The following is a 16,530-nucleotide window of genomic DNA, read 5'->3' as shown; positions in this document are numbered from 1 at the left end:
ACTTGTTGGAAAGGCTTCTAACTTATCCCTGTCAATAGCTAATGCTTATTTTTGTTTTTAGATAGATACTACTCACCATTATAAGGAAAGCTTCATTTATTCCTATGCTTTCAAGTATTTTTTTAAAATAGAAATGGGTGTTATATTGTGTCAAAAGCCTTTTTTGTATCTATTTAAATACTTAAATGATTTTTGTTTTCTTTTGTTATTAATATGGTCAATTATGTTCATAGTTTTCTTAATACTGAACCAACCTTGCATTCCTGGTATAAATCCAGTGTGGTCATATTGCATGATCTTTATTATGTGTTGCTGTGATCTCTTTGATAATATTTTATTGAAAAATTTGACATCAACATTCATTAGAGAAATTGATCTGTAGGTTTCCCTGCCCCACTGTTTTAACTCTCCCTGGTTTAGGATTCAAAACCATATTTATGTCATAGAAGGAATTTGGTAGGATCCCTTCTTTACCTATTTTTAAAAAATAGTTTATATAGTAATAGAATTAATTGTTTTTTAAATGTTTTGTAGAATTTTCTTCTAAATCCATCTGGTCCTCAGGTTTTTTTATTTGTGAGTTCATTTATGGCTTGTTCAATTTCTTTTTCTAAGATAGGATGATTTAAGTGTTCTATTTCCTGTTTATCTGGACAGTTTATATTTTTGTAAATATTTTTCCTTTCCATTTAGATTGTTGGTTTTATTGGCTAATATCTGGGCAAAATAACTCTTAATAATTATTTTTTATTTCTTCTTCATTGTTATGAAGTCACCTTTTTCGTTTTTGATACTGATAATTTGCTTTTCTTCTTTTTCTTAATCAAATTAGCCAGTGTTTTTTTCTTCATAAAATCAGCTCCTAGTTTTTTAAAATTTATTAATTTTTAGTTTTCAACATTCACTTCTATAAGATTTTGAGTTCCAAATTTTCTCCCCGTCCCTCCCCTCTTCCTACTCCAAGACAGCATGCAATTTGATACAAGCTCTACATATACATTCATATTAAACCTATTTTCACATTAGTCATGTTGTAAAGAAGAATTAGAACCAATGGGAGAAACCACAAGAAAGAAGAAACACAAAAAAAGGGGAAAAAAAGAGAGAGAAAATAATATGCTTCAATCTGCATTCAGACTCCATAGTTCTTTTTCTGGATGTGGACAGCATTTTCCATAATGAGTTTTTTGAAGTTATCTTAGATCCTTGCATTGCTAAGAAGAGATCAGTCTATCAAAGTTAGTCATCACACAATGTGACTGTTACTGTGTATAACATTCTCCTGGTTCTGCTTACTTTACTCAGCATCAGTTTATAGGTTTTTCTGAATTATTCCTGCTCATCATTTCTTATAGCACAATAGTATTCCGCTATATTCATATACCACAACTTGTTCAGTCATTCCCCAACTGATGGGCATCCCCTCAATTTCCAATTCTTTACCACCACAAAAAGAGCTGCCAAAAACATTTTTGTACACGTGAGTACTTTTCCCATTTGTATGATCTCTTTGGGATACAGACCTGGAAGTGGTATTTCTAGGTCAAAAGGTATGCATATTTTTATAGCCCTTTGGGTATAGTTCCAAATTGCTCTCCAGAAGGGCTGAATCAGTTCACTACTTCACCAACAATGCATTAATGTTCTGGTTTTCCCACATCTTCTCCAGCATTTATTATTTTCCTGTTTTGTCATGTTAGCCAGTCTGTGATATAGTACCTCAGAGTTGTCTTGATTTGCATTTCTCTAATCAATAGTGATTTGGAGTATTTTTTCATATGATTATAGATAGCTTTAATTTCTTCATCTGAGAACTGCCTGTTCATATCCTTTGACCATTTATCAATTGGGGAATGACTTGCGTTCTTATAAATTTGACTCAGTTCTCTATGTGTTTTAGAAATGAGACATTTATCAGAGATACTGGTTGTAAAAATTCTTTCCCACTGGCTCCTAGTTTTAGTCTTTCCTTTGATTTTCAGGATTTCTATTTTGATGTTTAATTGTTATTTTTTAAATTTGTTGGCTTTCTAGTGTTTTTAGTTGCATGCCACTAAATTGACCTGCTCTTTTTCTCTTCTGTTGATGTAAACATTTAGAGCTATAAATATTCCCCTAAATACTACTTTGGCTGCATCCCACAAATTTTGGTATGTTGTCTCATTGCTATTATCTTTAGTGAAATTATTGATTGTTTCTATGATTTGTTTTTTGACCTATCCCTTCTTTAGTTCTTATAACTAAGTTATTTAGTTTATAATTAATTTTTATTCTTTGCTTCAATGGCCCTTTATTAAATGCAATATGTATTACATTATATTTCTGCTTTTAAAAATTTGCTTATGAGGTTTTTATGTCCTAATATATAGTCAGTTTTTGTGCCTGTTTGCACAGTAGAGAAGTAGGTATAATCCTTTCTATTTCCATTCTCCAGATGTCTAGCATAGCAAAGTTTTCTAAAATTCTATTCAATTCTTTGACTTTTTTCTTATTTTTCATTTGATTTATCTAGGTCTGAATGGGGTTAATTGAGATCTATCACTGTTATGAACAAAATGTCATTTCCCTGCTTATCTCTTTTAATTGGGTGTATTTTTGTTTTTGCTTTGTCTGAGATTATGGTTGTTATTCTGCTTTTTTTTTTAACTTCAGCTGAAGTGTAATAGATTCTGCTCCAACTCTTTATTTCAACTCTGTATTTTTTCTGTTTCAAGTGAGTTTATTGTAAACAATATATTCCTGAATTCTAGTTTCTAATCCATTCTTCTGTCCTCTTCCACTTTATGGGTGAGTTCATCCTATTTACATTCACAGTTGTTATTCTTACCTGTGTATATCCTTCTATCCGATTCTCATATACTTATCCTTCTCTTTTTTTTACTGCCTCCTCTTTGAGTCTGTTTTGCTTTTAACTAATGCCTCTCTTAATCTGCCTTCCTTTTCCCTTAACCCCTTTCTTTACTATTTATACTTTGAGTAACATACATTTTTGTACCCAACCTTGTATATATGTATTCTTCCCTCCTTTAACCAGTTTAGATAAGAGTGAGGTTTAAGTATTGTCTCTTCCCTCCCTTTTCTTGCCCCTTCCATTGTATAATGCACTTTTTTTGTGTACCCAATTTATGTAAGATAATTTCTCCCATTTTTCCTCTTCTTTCTCCCCACCCTCAGTGCATTCCTCTTCCTCACCTATTCCATTCTTTTTTTGAGATCATCCAACCACAACAGAATTACACCCAAGCCTTCTGTCTAATTAGACTCCATCTATAACTCCTGGTGATGAGGGCTGTATTTATCATATCCTTATATAAGAATATAAACAATTTAGCCTTTGTTCAGTCTCTTATGATTTCTCACTTGTATTTACCTTTTATGCTTCTCTTGACTGCTATGTGTGTTTTTCACATTTTCTATTCAGCTCTAGCCTTTTCATCAGGAATGCTTGGAGGTTTTCCATTTCATTAAAGGTCCACTTTTTTCCCTTGTAGGATTATATTCAGTTTTGCTACATGGGTTATTCTTGGTTTTAAGCCTAGATTCTTCCTTCTGGAGGGTCATATTTCAAGCTCTGTTCTCCTTTATGGTTTGCTCATTCTTTCAGTCTCTTTCTTGACTTTGGAATTTATGGTAATGCTGGACTCTACATGTTTCAGGGGTTGGGGATGTTTGGTCTGAGCTTCTGTCCTCTTAATGTCATTTTGCTCTTTCATAACTCTGGCTAGGGACCTGCAAGCTTTCAGTGCTCTCAGAGTGGTGTGATGGAGGAGGAAGTCTGTTTACTACCCTTCTGGTCTGAGTTTTGTAAGTTCCTGACCAACGTTTAGGTCTATCAACTTGTTTCTGGTTTGAGTCAGCAGACTGCTGCTTGATTTAGCCACTACTGGCCCTCTGGGAGACTCCACAGGTTCAGGGCAGCTAAATTACTGTCTTCTCTTTGGTCTGGGACACTGCGCTCTGCTCCTAACATCAGTATCCCGTAGCTATCATTTGCTTCCTATAACTTGTTCAATGCTCAGTATATAGCTAGGGGCAACATTCACAACCACTTTTCCTCACCCTGGATGTGTGACATAACACTGGATGGTGGGCAACAGAGCTGTCAGATGGTACGCATTCCTGCACTCAGCCTTTGCTCAGGGATCTCCTGGGATGTCTTTCTGATCCCCTGTCTCAGGGATCTCTCAGTCTCTGGGTGCTACAATGCTTCCCACCACAGCTACTGCACACTCTTGCCAACCCTCTTCCCCAGTATCTACAGTCCTCTCTGTTTCTCTGAGTTGTCCTGGGCTGGAAAAAATGACATGTTGTGACTTCTTGGCTTTCCTGATCAGAATTCAATCTCAAGCGTTCTCTCAATCTTGGTTGAAGAGGTGTGGGGGGAGAGCTAGACTCTAATGTTTCCTCTCACTTTGTTATCTTGACTCCACCCTGAATTACTTTCTACAAACAAATCTGCTAAAAGGTCCTAGAGCCTAGCACAGTGTCTAGCACACAGTAGATTTCATAAACACATATTGATTGATAGTGACCAGTCTTGAAACTAGTGACTTAGAACTAACATTAACAGGCACTTAGTTTTTCCTTTTTAAATCCTTTCATCACTCACTGCCTTCACATGCTCCTAATTGCATCTATTTCATTACTATCCTTAGCCATCATGCTTTCCATCTTGCTGCCATGTACTCTGTCATACCTCCAGCCATAGTATTGACAAGAATAGGAGTGGGTCTGATAGTCTTGTCTTAATGCCAAAGGCTATTTTTAGCATTTGGAGTTGGAGAATTATCCCAAAATACCTCAATGAAAGTTATTCACCAGATAGTTATTGAGTGTTTACTGCATGTCCTAAGATATTGAATATCTGGTCACTTCCCTCAAAGAAAAAGACGACACAAAAATGACAAGTCTTACCAAGTCATGTTTATTAAGTACCAAAAGAAAGGATACAAAATCTAAGGGCCAAGGGATTTCAGAGGAAGGTGATATCAGTGATGGTTGGGATGAAATAGGAAAGGATTCCTACAAAGGATATGTTTTACTTCATTTGTCCTCTGTGTGTGTTTGACTTTTGTGTATTTCTTTCCCAGTTTTTGAGGGAAGATCTCAACTACCATGACCCAACAGTGAAGCACAGCACGTTCCATGGGGAGGATAAGCTCATCAGTGTGGAGGACCTATGGAAGGCATGGAAGGCCTCAGAAGGTAAACCACTGGCCTATCAAAACAGTACAGGGGAAGAGGGACCTGGCTTTTTGTCCCAAAGTGAATGACCCTTAGAAAAGGTAAACTCATGAAGATAACTCAGAGATTAAGTGCAAAAGGGAAGGAGAAGACATGAACACATCTTTGAAGGTAGTATTATAATGTTCCCAAATGAATGCAAATATATTGTAGTTCATATTTATAAAATGCTTTAAAGTTTACAAAATAATTTCCTTACAATACATTGATGAAAGAAATAGTAAAAAAAAATTATTATTTCCTTTTTACAAATTAAAAAATAGAGGCTAAGAAAAATAAAGTGACTTATCCAAGATGAAACAGTAAAGATCACAGTCAGGATTTGCATTTAGGTTTCCTAATTCCTAGTCTAAGGCTCTTTTTATTGCTCTTTGAATGCATACAGACAATTGTGCTTAGAGAATGCTTCGCTGTGGAAGTTATAAATATAAGGCACAGTCTCTGCTCTCATGGCACTCATAGTCTTGTAAAAGGGCTTGATAAATAACTACAATGTAATAAATCATGACTGTTGTATAAGTGGTGCAAACCAGGTGACTTATGAGGATAGGGTAAGGAAGATCATTTCTGAGCAGGAGGTAGGTGGAGCAGGAAAGGCACCCTGGTGGACATGACATTAGAATAGGGCCACGGAGTACAGATAGGATTTTAATAGGCAGAGATTGGGGAAGGGATGGTGTGAAGAAATGTAGAAGAAATGAAATGCCAGATGTGTATGGCAGCTAGTGAAGGGACCAATTTAGAAGTAGTGCAAGATACTTAAAGAGGATATAAGTTACAATAAGAATGGAGAGATAAACTGGAATTTAATGGTGGAGGGACTTGAATCCCTCACTACCAAGAGAAGTTTGTTTTCAAATCCTGAAGAATCATTGAAGGTTTCTGGAGGATGAATTTAGGGGTTGTACTTTTTTTTTCTTTTTTGGTGAGGTGATTGGGGTTAAGTGACTTGCCCAGGGTCACATAGCTAGTAAGTGTTAAGTATCTGAGGCTGGATTTGAACTCAAGTCCTCCTGACTCCAATGCCAGAGCTCTATTCACTCCGCCACCTAACTGCCCCAAAGGGGTTGTACTCGTAAACTTCTTTTCCCTGCTTACCTTATTGTTGGATCCTTGGTAGAGGTTCAGATTTCCTGAGAGAGGTCTTGAAGAGAATGAGAGCATGAGTTCTATTAGTTCTGCCTGGTTCTGGCTTCTCTTTCCTAAGCTTCCTCCTGTTTTATATTAGGTACTCTACTAATGGCAGGATGATCACTTCCCATGACCGAGGAAGAATGATTATGCCTGGAAGGTTTGGCCTTGAGAAACCCAAAAAGAAATGATGTGGTTCAGTATTGAGGACAGAATCCCAATATCTTTGATAGTCATAGAGCTTCAAACCTGGAAGGGGCCACAAAGATCATCAGTTCCAATTTCCTCAATTTGCTGATAGTTATATTAAGGCCTAAAGAAAGAAAGTGACTGGCTCAAGGTGTTTCAGAAAGAGAATGTGTAGTTAAGTATTCTCATGGAGTTTATATTTCTTTAATTAATGTTCACATATCCTTGGCTTCTCCTTTAATTTTCCTACCATTGTCCAGGGATGAAAAAGGTAAACTCTTGGTGAAGATTGAGATATAACATCACGATTTTCCCAAAAGGGAAAGAAGTAGAGTCTACATACTCTAGGCTAGTGAGTTTGATTTCATTTCTTGTCAGAGTTCTGGAGCATATTATTAAAAGGATGGTTTCTTAATATCTAGAAAAGGAAGCAGTTATTATTAAGAGCCATCATAGCCTCATTAAGAACAAAACAAAAGCATTTCCTTTTTTAAAAACAGGAGTTATTAGACTGTTAGACTAGAGAAATGCTGTAGATGTAACATTACCCAAATAGAACAAATCATAACAGACTCATGCTATCTTTTTGAACAAGATAGGTGGTGACTGCATGACAGCATGTGTAGTTATGTGGATATATGTATTGCATCATAGAACTTTTGTGGAGAATATGCTTTGTAAACCTGTTATTATTATTAGAAAAGGCTGATGAAATGTGTTCATTGGAACACTGCATTGTTGAGGTTGCTGGAATCTGGAGAAAACTATTCCTGACCTTGGAACTGGTAGAGGTTTTGGAAAGCTTTGGCTGGCCATGTCACTGTTTGGTTTAATGGCCTTCCCCAGCAAGGTGGGTATCCACAAGGGACCTGTTCTCTAGTTCCCTTTTTAGGGAACTAGAAGATCAGGAAACCACTGTGGGCAGGTCACTCCTGCCCACTCATCTACCCATTTATCTCTGCAAGTGCTATAGTTTGGTGATTGGGGAGGTTTGCCAGACAAGAAGGAACTTTTAATCTGCTTGGGTGCTCATAGTTTGAAAGCAAAAAAATCCAGTGTCTACCTAATGTTTGGTGTATCCATAGCTCCCCTCCCCTTGCCCCATTTTCTGGGCCAAAGACATCTTAAGGCAAGAATTCTTTGGGGTTTAATTAAACTAGCTTTTCCTTTTCCTTATTTCCTTAGGACTTCTTGGGGGCAAAGCAGACCCCATGCTTTTGTGGTATCTAAACTGCCATAGATTGATTGTGCCAAGCCCCTTCCCAATATTCTCCCAACCCAGGATCAGCCTCTAGAAAGAATAAGCCTAAGGAAATTTCCTCATTGTGTTTAAGCACTTTATGTTATCAAAACTACACAGTTTCTACTGTGTTTAAATCAGAACTTGGGAGGTGGGGAGTAGATAGGGAGAGGTGAATCTCCCGTAGAAAGAGCTCTGATCTTGGAATTAAGAGATGTAGATTTGAATCTTAGTTCTGCCTTGATTCATCATATGACTATGGATGAGTCTTTTCCCTTCTCTGGATTTTTTCTTTCTTCTTTGTAAAATGATGGGGTTAATTAGAGACTAGATGGTCTCTAAGGTCTTAATTTCCTAACACTTAGGGTTGTTGAGAAGTGCAAATGACTACCATAGATTAAGATTAGTTCTTTCCCTTCTCTGGACCTTAATATTCTCCTTTGTAAAATGAGGTTAATTAGAGATAAAGTGGCCTCTAAGGTATTAACTTCCTTATAAGTAGGGCTATTGAAAAATGGAAATGTCTACCACGGAGATAGTGAATTCATCCTCACTTAGGGGCTTAGAGTGAAGACACCTACCTGTCAAGTATATTTTAGAGAGATTCATGGATTGGACCAGCTGCCCTCTCAGATCCTTTCCAATTATGAGATGCTGTGATCTATTTTTAGCTTTTCAGTAGATTCTTGACTGTCATTTGAAGGAAGCAGAGTAGCGACTTCTTTGATATATAAGGAAATCAAGGCATAGAGATGGTAAGGTAATTTACCCAGGGTCATATACTTAGTTAATAAGAGTTTATGTTAGTATCTTATGCTTCATGAGGGCAGTGACTCTGTTTTACATTCTCTCTTAATGGTGAAAAAGTACTTTGCATTTAGTATATACTTAATAAATGTCTGCTGAGTGAATAACTTTTGGTCTATGGGTCCTGGTGCAGTCATTTCTGTGGCATCTTGCAACCTTGAAATTGTTCAAGTATTTTAATCCCTTTGGTTTCCCATATGAAAAATGAAGACAATAAACCTTGTAGTACTTACAAATGTAGTGATGAAAAAAGTACTTTGTAAGGCTTAAAGCATTAAGGAAATGTGTTATTATTATTATTAGCTTGGTGGTCTAACAACTCTCTCCTTAGTGCTGAGACCCAGGGCCTCTGTGTCCAAGGAAATAGCTTTCCAGGCTAACAGTCCTATAACCTTCCAGACAAAGTCAGGGTGAAGAGGGTCAAGTATATAGAAAAAGACAGATTTTCTGAGTTTTCTGGCTTGAGGAAAGCCATAGCCACACACGTTCAGTGACTTCCCATGTTTTAATAGGCACTAGGCCCCCTGAAGTTCCTCAGTGACTTGGCAAGGCTGAGTGTGGGGGAAGAAATAATTTCTGTCACTGGTGTTAACTACTGAGGCTCATGTATATACTTCCAGTCAGTCCATAAACTTTCCCATATCACTAAGGCATAGGGTAGGCTTGCCTTTTTTCTCTTCCATAAACCTTTCTGCCTCTCCCAGATGCTGCCTTAGTGATATCAGAACCCCAGGTCTCTGCGTAACATTTTGGGGGCAGATAGGTTGCACAGTAGATAGATTGCTGGGCCTAGAGTTAGGAAGACTAGAGTTCAAATCTATTCTCAAACATTTAGTAGCTGTGTGATCCTAGGTGAGTCACTTGACTTCTGTCTGCCTCAGTTTCCTCAACTTTCAAATGGAGATAATAGCACCTATCTTGGAGGATAGCTGTGAGGATTAAAGGAGATAATATTTATAAAGCACTTAGCACAGTGCCTGGTACATAGTAGGTATTTAATAAATGTTTGTTCCTTTTCCCATGGTATATGATATTTTTAAGGCTTATGTCCCCTGCCTTTACCTGTTGGACACCCAACTGAGGGAGAGAGTTTGTCAGGTGCCAGCCAACAAGGTATACTACTTGTGTGTTAAATGAAGGGATAGGGGGGAGGGAAGGGGGGGGAGGAGCATTTAGACTTGGCAATTAAGGCACTCTCAATAGTGGGGAAGGGAACAAAATAGGCTGATCTGTTGGGAAAGCAGAGGAGCTTCTCTTGCTTTTAGCCTCCCTCCCCTCATTCCCCTCCCCACCAATACCTTATTTTCCTTTTCTGTCACAGAGTTGCTATTCTTGATAGTGAAGGTTGTGTTGCTCACTCATGCCTGATTTCTTCCGAGGCACTAACAGGGGAAGTGTGGTGCCCCTTGATTTGAGTCCCAACTGTTACTTTTTAACATTATGATCATAGGCACGGTTTTCTCTGTCCCTCTTCCCCCACCTTGGGCCTTAGTTTCCTTTTCCGTAATATAAAGTGTGTGTGTGTGTGTGTGTGTGTGTGTGTGTGTGTATGTGTATGTGTATGTGTATGTATATGTATGTGTGTATGTGTGAATTCCTTTCTAGTTTTAACATTTCTGTGATAAGTTTAGCTCTACTTCTATTCCCATTCCTTGCCTTTGGACTAGCTAAGATAAGATAATCAATGGTGAAGTTCTAGTTTTCTATAGGGTGCCATATACAGCTTGATAAATCAATATCAAAGATTTAGCTTCCCAGGCTCACTCTGATTTCTTTTTCTGTAGCTACCAACTAATTGCTCGAGTAGACTTGCTGAAAAGAGGATTTGGGGATAGAGCCATCCTTTCCCAGTCAGCTATAAGCTAGTTGCAACAGGAGAGACAAAGAGGTTTCCATTCCAACTGCTTTGGGCTTCAACCCATTAGAAAGTAGAAAGAAGCTCCAGATTGGGCTTGGGGTTGACACATGACTGTGAGAGCCAGTTCTCTTCCTGCTTGCCTCTTTTCCATTACCCTAGGGAGCTTCAGCTTAATGGAAGGCATCTGTGTTAGAATCGAAGGCCTAAAGGGTTTTTGAAGAAAGGCATTCATGAACCACTGGAATCTGCTTGTTGAAAACTCATGGGTGGGCAGGTGTCATCAGACTCCTATCCAAACCACTTCAAAGCTCAGAGCAAGAAAGAGTTGGCTGGCCCCTTGTGCTTTCAAATAAACAATACCAAGAGAAATGTTTATTCTGCTGTATTGGCTGTTTAGAAATGTCTTTGCTAAGTGTATCTTAAAGCCAATTAGTTTGACTTCACATTATGCTGACATAACACCAAGGGAAGGACACAAAATGTTTTCTCTTTCCCTGAAGCACTTTCTGACATGGCATTTTAACTACTCGATTTTCTACTTTTCCTTCTGTTCCAGAGAAGTCAATAACTTTTGGATTCTTGCCCTTAAGTACTCCATTTATCAAGCCCCAGAGATGATTCTTCAGAAATGGGAAGGCAGATGGCTGCTGCCACAATCAGTAATCAAGGCCAGTTGTAGCCCTGGTTTTCACTAAGAGACCCCAGTGGGGCTAGTGGCTTGAAGGTGGCCTGGCCCTGGAAGGAAGCAGACCTAGGGTCAGGCCTCAGACATCCTGCAAGAAAACAAAGGGCCCTACTGGGCCCAAATTGAGAATGACTCAAGAATATTGGGTAGCAAGCCAAAAGGAGATATACTAGAGCAGATAGGATGTGATAGTTAGACCTTTCCTGACTCAACCTTCCTGAGATGTCACAGGGATAGGTAGTTGGCAAGGGCTACAGTCATCATACAGTGCTCTCCAGAAGAGGTGAAGTGAACATTGTGGGTGGGGAACAGGTGTGGCCATTTAGAGTAGTAATCACTGTACCTTGAAATTTGACACCTTTCCTTGGGATAGTATGTTTTTTTTATACAATTGGTATCATTTCCTCTGCAAATGAGATAGGAAGAGCTCAAGGATATTCTTCTAGGAGGTCTATCATTAGAAAGTCTTAAGGCATGAAAAACTCAGAGGTTTTTTTAACCAACTAGACTTTGTCCCTGAGGGAGGCAACTACTAGGATTTGTAGCTTGTTGCTAACTTTAGTCTGTACCTTAGGAAGGACTCATCTTATCTCAGGAGCCTACCTAAATACCCCCATTCCATCCTGACTTAGGCTATCTCCAGACCTGAGCTTTGAGTCACTGGCTTCTGGGTTGGTGCTTTGAAGGCAGAGAAAGGGAAAAGGAAGAGAGGTCACTGGTTCTCACACCAAAGTGGCTTTGCTCAGGCTGTTCTATAGGGAATTAGATTTTATTCCATCATCTGTTGGTCCTTTGGTCTGGCTCTTCCTCATTGCAAGGGACCTTTCTGGCCTAGGAGGGAGTGGGGCAGAAAGAGGCCACTCCTTCATGCTTCCTCCACCTATCTCTTGGCTTGATCTATTCTGCCTACAGGGATAGGAGAGAAATGCTATTCCATCAAATCTCTGCATTGGAACCTTTTCTTGACCTGCCTAACACTCTGCAAGGACACTACCTGAGGCCAAACCTCTAGTGGTGTTAATAGTCCTCCTGAATTCATCCAGCAAAGATTAACACATTACCACCTCATCATACCCTTCCCATCCCAGTGATCTTGAACCCTCAGCTCTCATATAAATTCTATTCTTCATTGCTACTGCCCACTCCATTATTCTCATCCCCCTCAACCCCAGCCTCCCCAGTGTTAGACTCTAAAGCTATCCACCCCTTCCACTGTGTTCTTTGAAATATGTGCTCCATATATAATAAACTTGCTTTTATCTTAAAATTTTTCCTTCCCTACTGCCTTTATCCTCTGGCTCTCACTGAGACCTGGCTCCCTCCTGTTGACAGAGCTTCCTTGGTCACCCTTTCCAGCACTGGATGTCTTTTTGCTCATTTCTCCCAACTCACTGTACAAGGTGGGAGAATAGGCATACTCCTTGCTTCCCATGACCACTTCTAAGCTTTCTCTTTACCTCCATCACTCAGTAGTCTCTCATCCTTTAAGGTTCACTCAATCTACATCTATTATCCAGTCAAAATTCTGGTAGTTTTTGTCTACCAACATTCAGGATATTTCCCTTCTTTCCTTGTCAAGTTCAGTGCCTAGCTCACAGTCTTTCTTTCCTGTCTAATTCCTGCCCTTATACTAGGGGACTTGCACATACATATTGATATTCCTCAAATAATTCAATTATCATCTCCATGCAGGTCCTAAATCTACTTATCTAGCCTTAACCTCTTCTGCTGACAGTCTCATATCTCCAACTACGTATTGGACATCTTGACCTGGATATCCCAGGAGTATAAAAATCAAATAGAAATGGATACCTGTGGTCTACCTGTGGCATTCTAAGTTAATATATTGACTTAGAAAACTACAAATTAACATTATTTATGTTGTACTGTATTTTGATTTGTTTTGTAAAACATTTCCCAATTACATTTTAATCTGATTCAGGCTACACTTGGGAGTTGTATGGACAGCCATGAGTTTGACACCTCTGCTGTAGACATCTTAAACTCAACATGTCTGAAACTGAATTATCTTTTACCCTAAATTATCCTCTCTTCCTAACTTCCCTGTTATTGTTAAGAGAATCACCATCTTCTCAGCCTCCCAGTCTTGTAACCTATTTGTCATACTTGATTTCTCATTCTCTCATCATCCATATACAATCACTTGCCAAGTCCTGTTGATTCTATCATCAAAACATCTCTTGTGTATGCCCCATTTTCTTCTTTAACACTACCACCATTTTGGTGCAGTCCCTCATCACCTCAAGCCTGGGCTATTGCAAACTGCTGGTGGGTCTGTCTGCCACAAGTCATTCCTTCAGTCCCCCCTTCAGTCCAACTCTACTCAGCTGCTAAAGTACGCTTAGGTCTGACCATGTCACCTTAGTACTCAATAACCTCTAATGATTTCCTTTCATCTCCGGGATCAAATACAAAACCCTCCATTTGGTGTTCAAAGTCTTTCATAACCTTCCTTCCCTCTATTTTTCTAGTCTTCCCTCTGTTGATTATTTCCTGTTTATCCTGTATATAGTTTGTTTGTACATAGTTGTTTGCATGTTGTCTCCCCCACCACATTGTGAACTCCTTGAGAGAAGGGACTGTTTTTGCCTTTTTTATCCTCAATACTTAGCCAATGCCTGAAACATAGTAGGCACTTAATAAATAGTTATTGAATGATTGATTGGTTGAACTTCACATAGTACTTTATTTGTACCTATCTTATGCTTGTCAGTATTTATGTTCCTTTCTTAGACACTAATGGTCCCTGTCTTCCTGAGACAGTTGCCTTTTCTGATTTATTTATCATCACACAATAGACTCTTAATAAGTGAGTTTTATAGATATATATGTATATATATTATATATATTCTTTTCTTTTCTTTTTTTTGCCTTTTGGTGAGGCAATCGGGGTTAAGTGACTTGCCCAGGGTTGCACAGCTCGTAAGTGTCATGTGTCTGAGGCCAGATTTGAACTCAGGTCCTCCTGACTCCAAGGCTGGAGCTTATCCACTGCACCACCTAGCTGCCCCTATTTTTTTTTTTTTTTTATATTTTTGAGGCAGGTGAGTTACATGGCAGAATGTGATAGCAAAGGAGAAATCCGGAGAATATACATTAGGAAAATTATGCAAATACAGGAAATACTAATTTCATCAACCGGAATGCCTAGTGTGTGACTTGAGAAAATCCGAATAGTAGGTGGGTGTTTGAGGCTCTGAAAGGTCACACTGCTAGTGTCAGAAGTAGGATTTGCATCTGGGTTTTCTCAAAGGCCAGCACTCTATTCTCTAGTCATGATGCCTGGGGAAAAAATGACTACTGTTGTTATTGTGTTTATTATTTAGATCAATGGTGTCAGACTCAGATGGGGGCCACTAATCTGTTATTGACTTTTTGAAATGGATATTATCTATGTTTTATTGTATTTTTATTTATTTTATTAAATATTTCCCAATTACATTTTAATTGGCTTGACGTGCCGTATGTTTGACATCTCTTATCTAAATCATCTGATCACAGATGTAGAGCTGGAGGAGACCTCAGAGACCATCGAGTCTAGCCACATCATTTTACAGATGAGGAAACTGGAGGTCGGGCAGTTAGATGCCAAAGAGCTGGCTGTTGCCAGACGTCAGATCCTTCCATGAGCTTGAACTTTGTGTGTCAGGAAAAGAAAGAAAGCAAGCTCCTTTCTATTTGCCCTTGGTAATATCAAGGGAAATGACAAACACTTTCCTGTTCAAATGGTGTGAGATCTGCTGCCTAAACCAATGGGGCTTTGGGTGTTAGGGCTACCTGCCTGGGCCTGGACTCAAGAGATCAACTTTGAATAACTGATGGCCCCAGGCCTTTCCCTGAAACAGAAAATTATCTCCTACCCTCTGTCTTCTGATGGCAGAACTGAAAGTTCCCTTTGTGGAGGAGGGAGGTTGCTTCCTTGGCAGCAGGAGGCGGCTCCACAGGTCACCACTTGCCTTTTTGAGTCATGTCTTCCTATCTCTTCAGCCTATAGCATCAGGCTGTCCCAGTATTGTTCCAGGGAATAGAAACGATCATTCACCTAGATCATTCTGAGTTTATTCTTCTCTGGGAACAAAATCCTTTCTTCTGTTCTTGGGTTTTGCTAGGCATCTATCTCTGGCCTTGCCCTTTCACACCTTTTAATACCTGGCTCCATCATTTCTTAAATGTGTGACTCTACTTGGAGAAGCAGCATTATATAGAAGACAAAGTACAAGATTTAGAAGGAAAAGGTCTGAGTTCAACTTTCATGTTGTTTATGGGTAATTCATATTACCTCTATGAGCCTCAGCTTCTTCATCTACAAAAGAGCTTTAGACATAGAACCAAAAGACTAGGGTTCTAACTTTGCTATATACTTGGACCATAATTTTGAGTAAGTCTCATAACTCCTATAAGCCTCAGGTTCTTCATCTATAAAATGACAGAGGTAGGATAGATGATCTTAAGACTGATTTCATCCCAAACATGCTATGATGTTGTGAAAATGGGCATAATAATATTTATTCTTCCTGCCTCATAAGGTTGTTGTGAGGAAAGCACTTTGTAGATCTAAAATCACTTTATAAATGTGATCTATTATAATTATTTAATCTCTCTGAACCTGTTTCCATATTTGTAAAAAAAAAAAAAAGGTAGTAATACTTGTACTATCTGGTACACAGAATTTTTATAGAGCCCAAATGAAATAAAGGATTGGAAAGCATCCTTTTTTAGTTATCCTATCTATCTTCCCCAGTGTCTACCATAATTCATTGCAGAATAGATGTTTAACAAATTTGTAAACCACAAAGCAGCATATAAATGGGAGCTGTTGTTATTATTATTAATTATTCCTTGATTGAAATCTTTCTCTATTGGCTCATTGGTGATCCTGGGTTCTCAAAGGTTATATTAGTGGTATACAAACTCTGGCAAGTCCTGCAGTATTGGAAAAGTTTCAGACCTAATGGTGGACTGTGGGTCTTTCTCCCGAGGACAAGCTTTGCTGTGTGTGAAGAGGTTCATCCAAAGTGATGAATTTTTATGATTACAGCAACTCATGAAACAATCTGCTAAGGTATGGAGGGTGTTGGAACCTGAGTTGGTGAAGTCAGGATTCATACCGATGAAATTATGAGTCCTTGAAGTATTGAAACATCATTATTATCTTCTTTTAATACTGGGGTCTAAATCCATCCCTGGGAGCTGGATTTGTATCTCTCTTCCTTTCCCTTCTAGATTCAGCCCCACTCCTTCTGCAAGCTCCCAGAGTTTCTTCCTTCTCCCCTGCTCATCGCTCTGTCTTTGTTCAGACATGCCTGGTAACTATTGCCTTTGCCTTCATTTGTTCACATCATCTTTGCCCTTTGG

The 16,530-nt window shown here is 38.8% G+C and overlaps 1 protein-coding gene across 2 annotated transcripts in view; it reads left to right on the top strand.

Moving 5' to 3' along the window:
- STIM1 (stromal interaction molecule 1) overlaps window positions 1-16,530 on the top strand; it is a 250,687-nt gene that overhangs the window by 165,232 nt on the left and 68,925 nt on the right. For both annotated transcript variants that reach the window (XM_027866230.1, XM_027866231.1), the window contains exon 3: window positions 5,091-5,205. In XM_027866230.1, the coding sequence (XP_027722031.1) occupies window positions 5,091-5,205 (115 nt within the window). The remainder of the gene's footprint in view (window positions 1-5,090; window positions 5,206-16,530) is intronic.

Source organism: Vombatus ursinus, unplaced genomic scaffold (genome assembly GCF_900497805.2).
Source record: "Vombatus ursinus unplaced genomic scaffold, bare-nosed wombat genome assembly UNPS02014780.1, whole genome shotgun sequence".
Lineage (NCBI taxonomy): Eukaryota > Metazoa > Chordata > Mammalia > Diprotodontia > Vombatidae > Vombatus > Vombatus ursinus.
The sequence above is the reverse complement of the archived record's forward strand: the minus strand, read 5'-3'. Positions and strand labels throughout refer to the sequence as shown.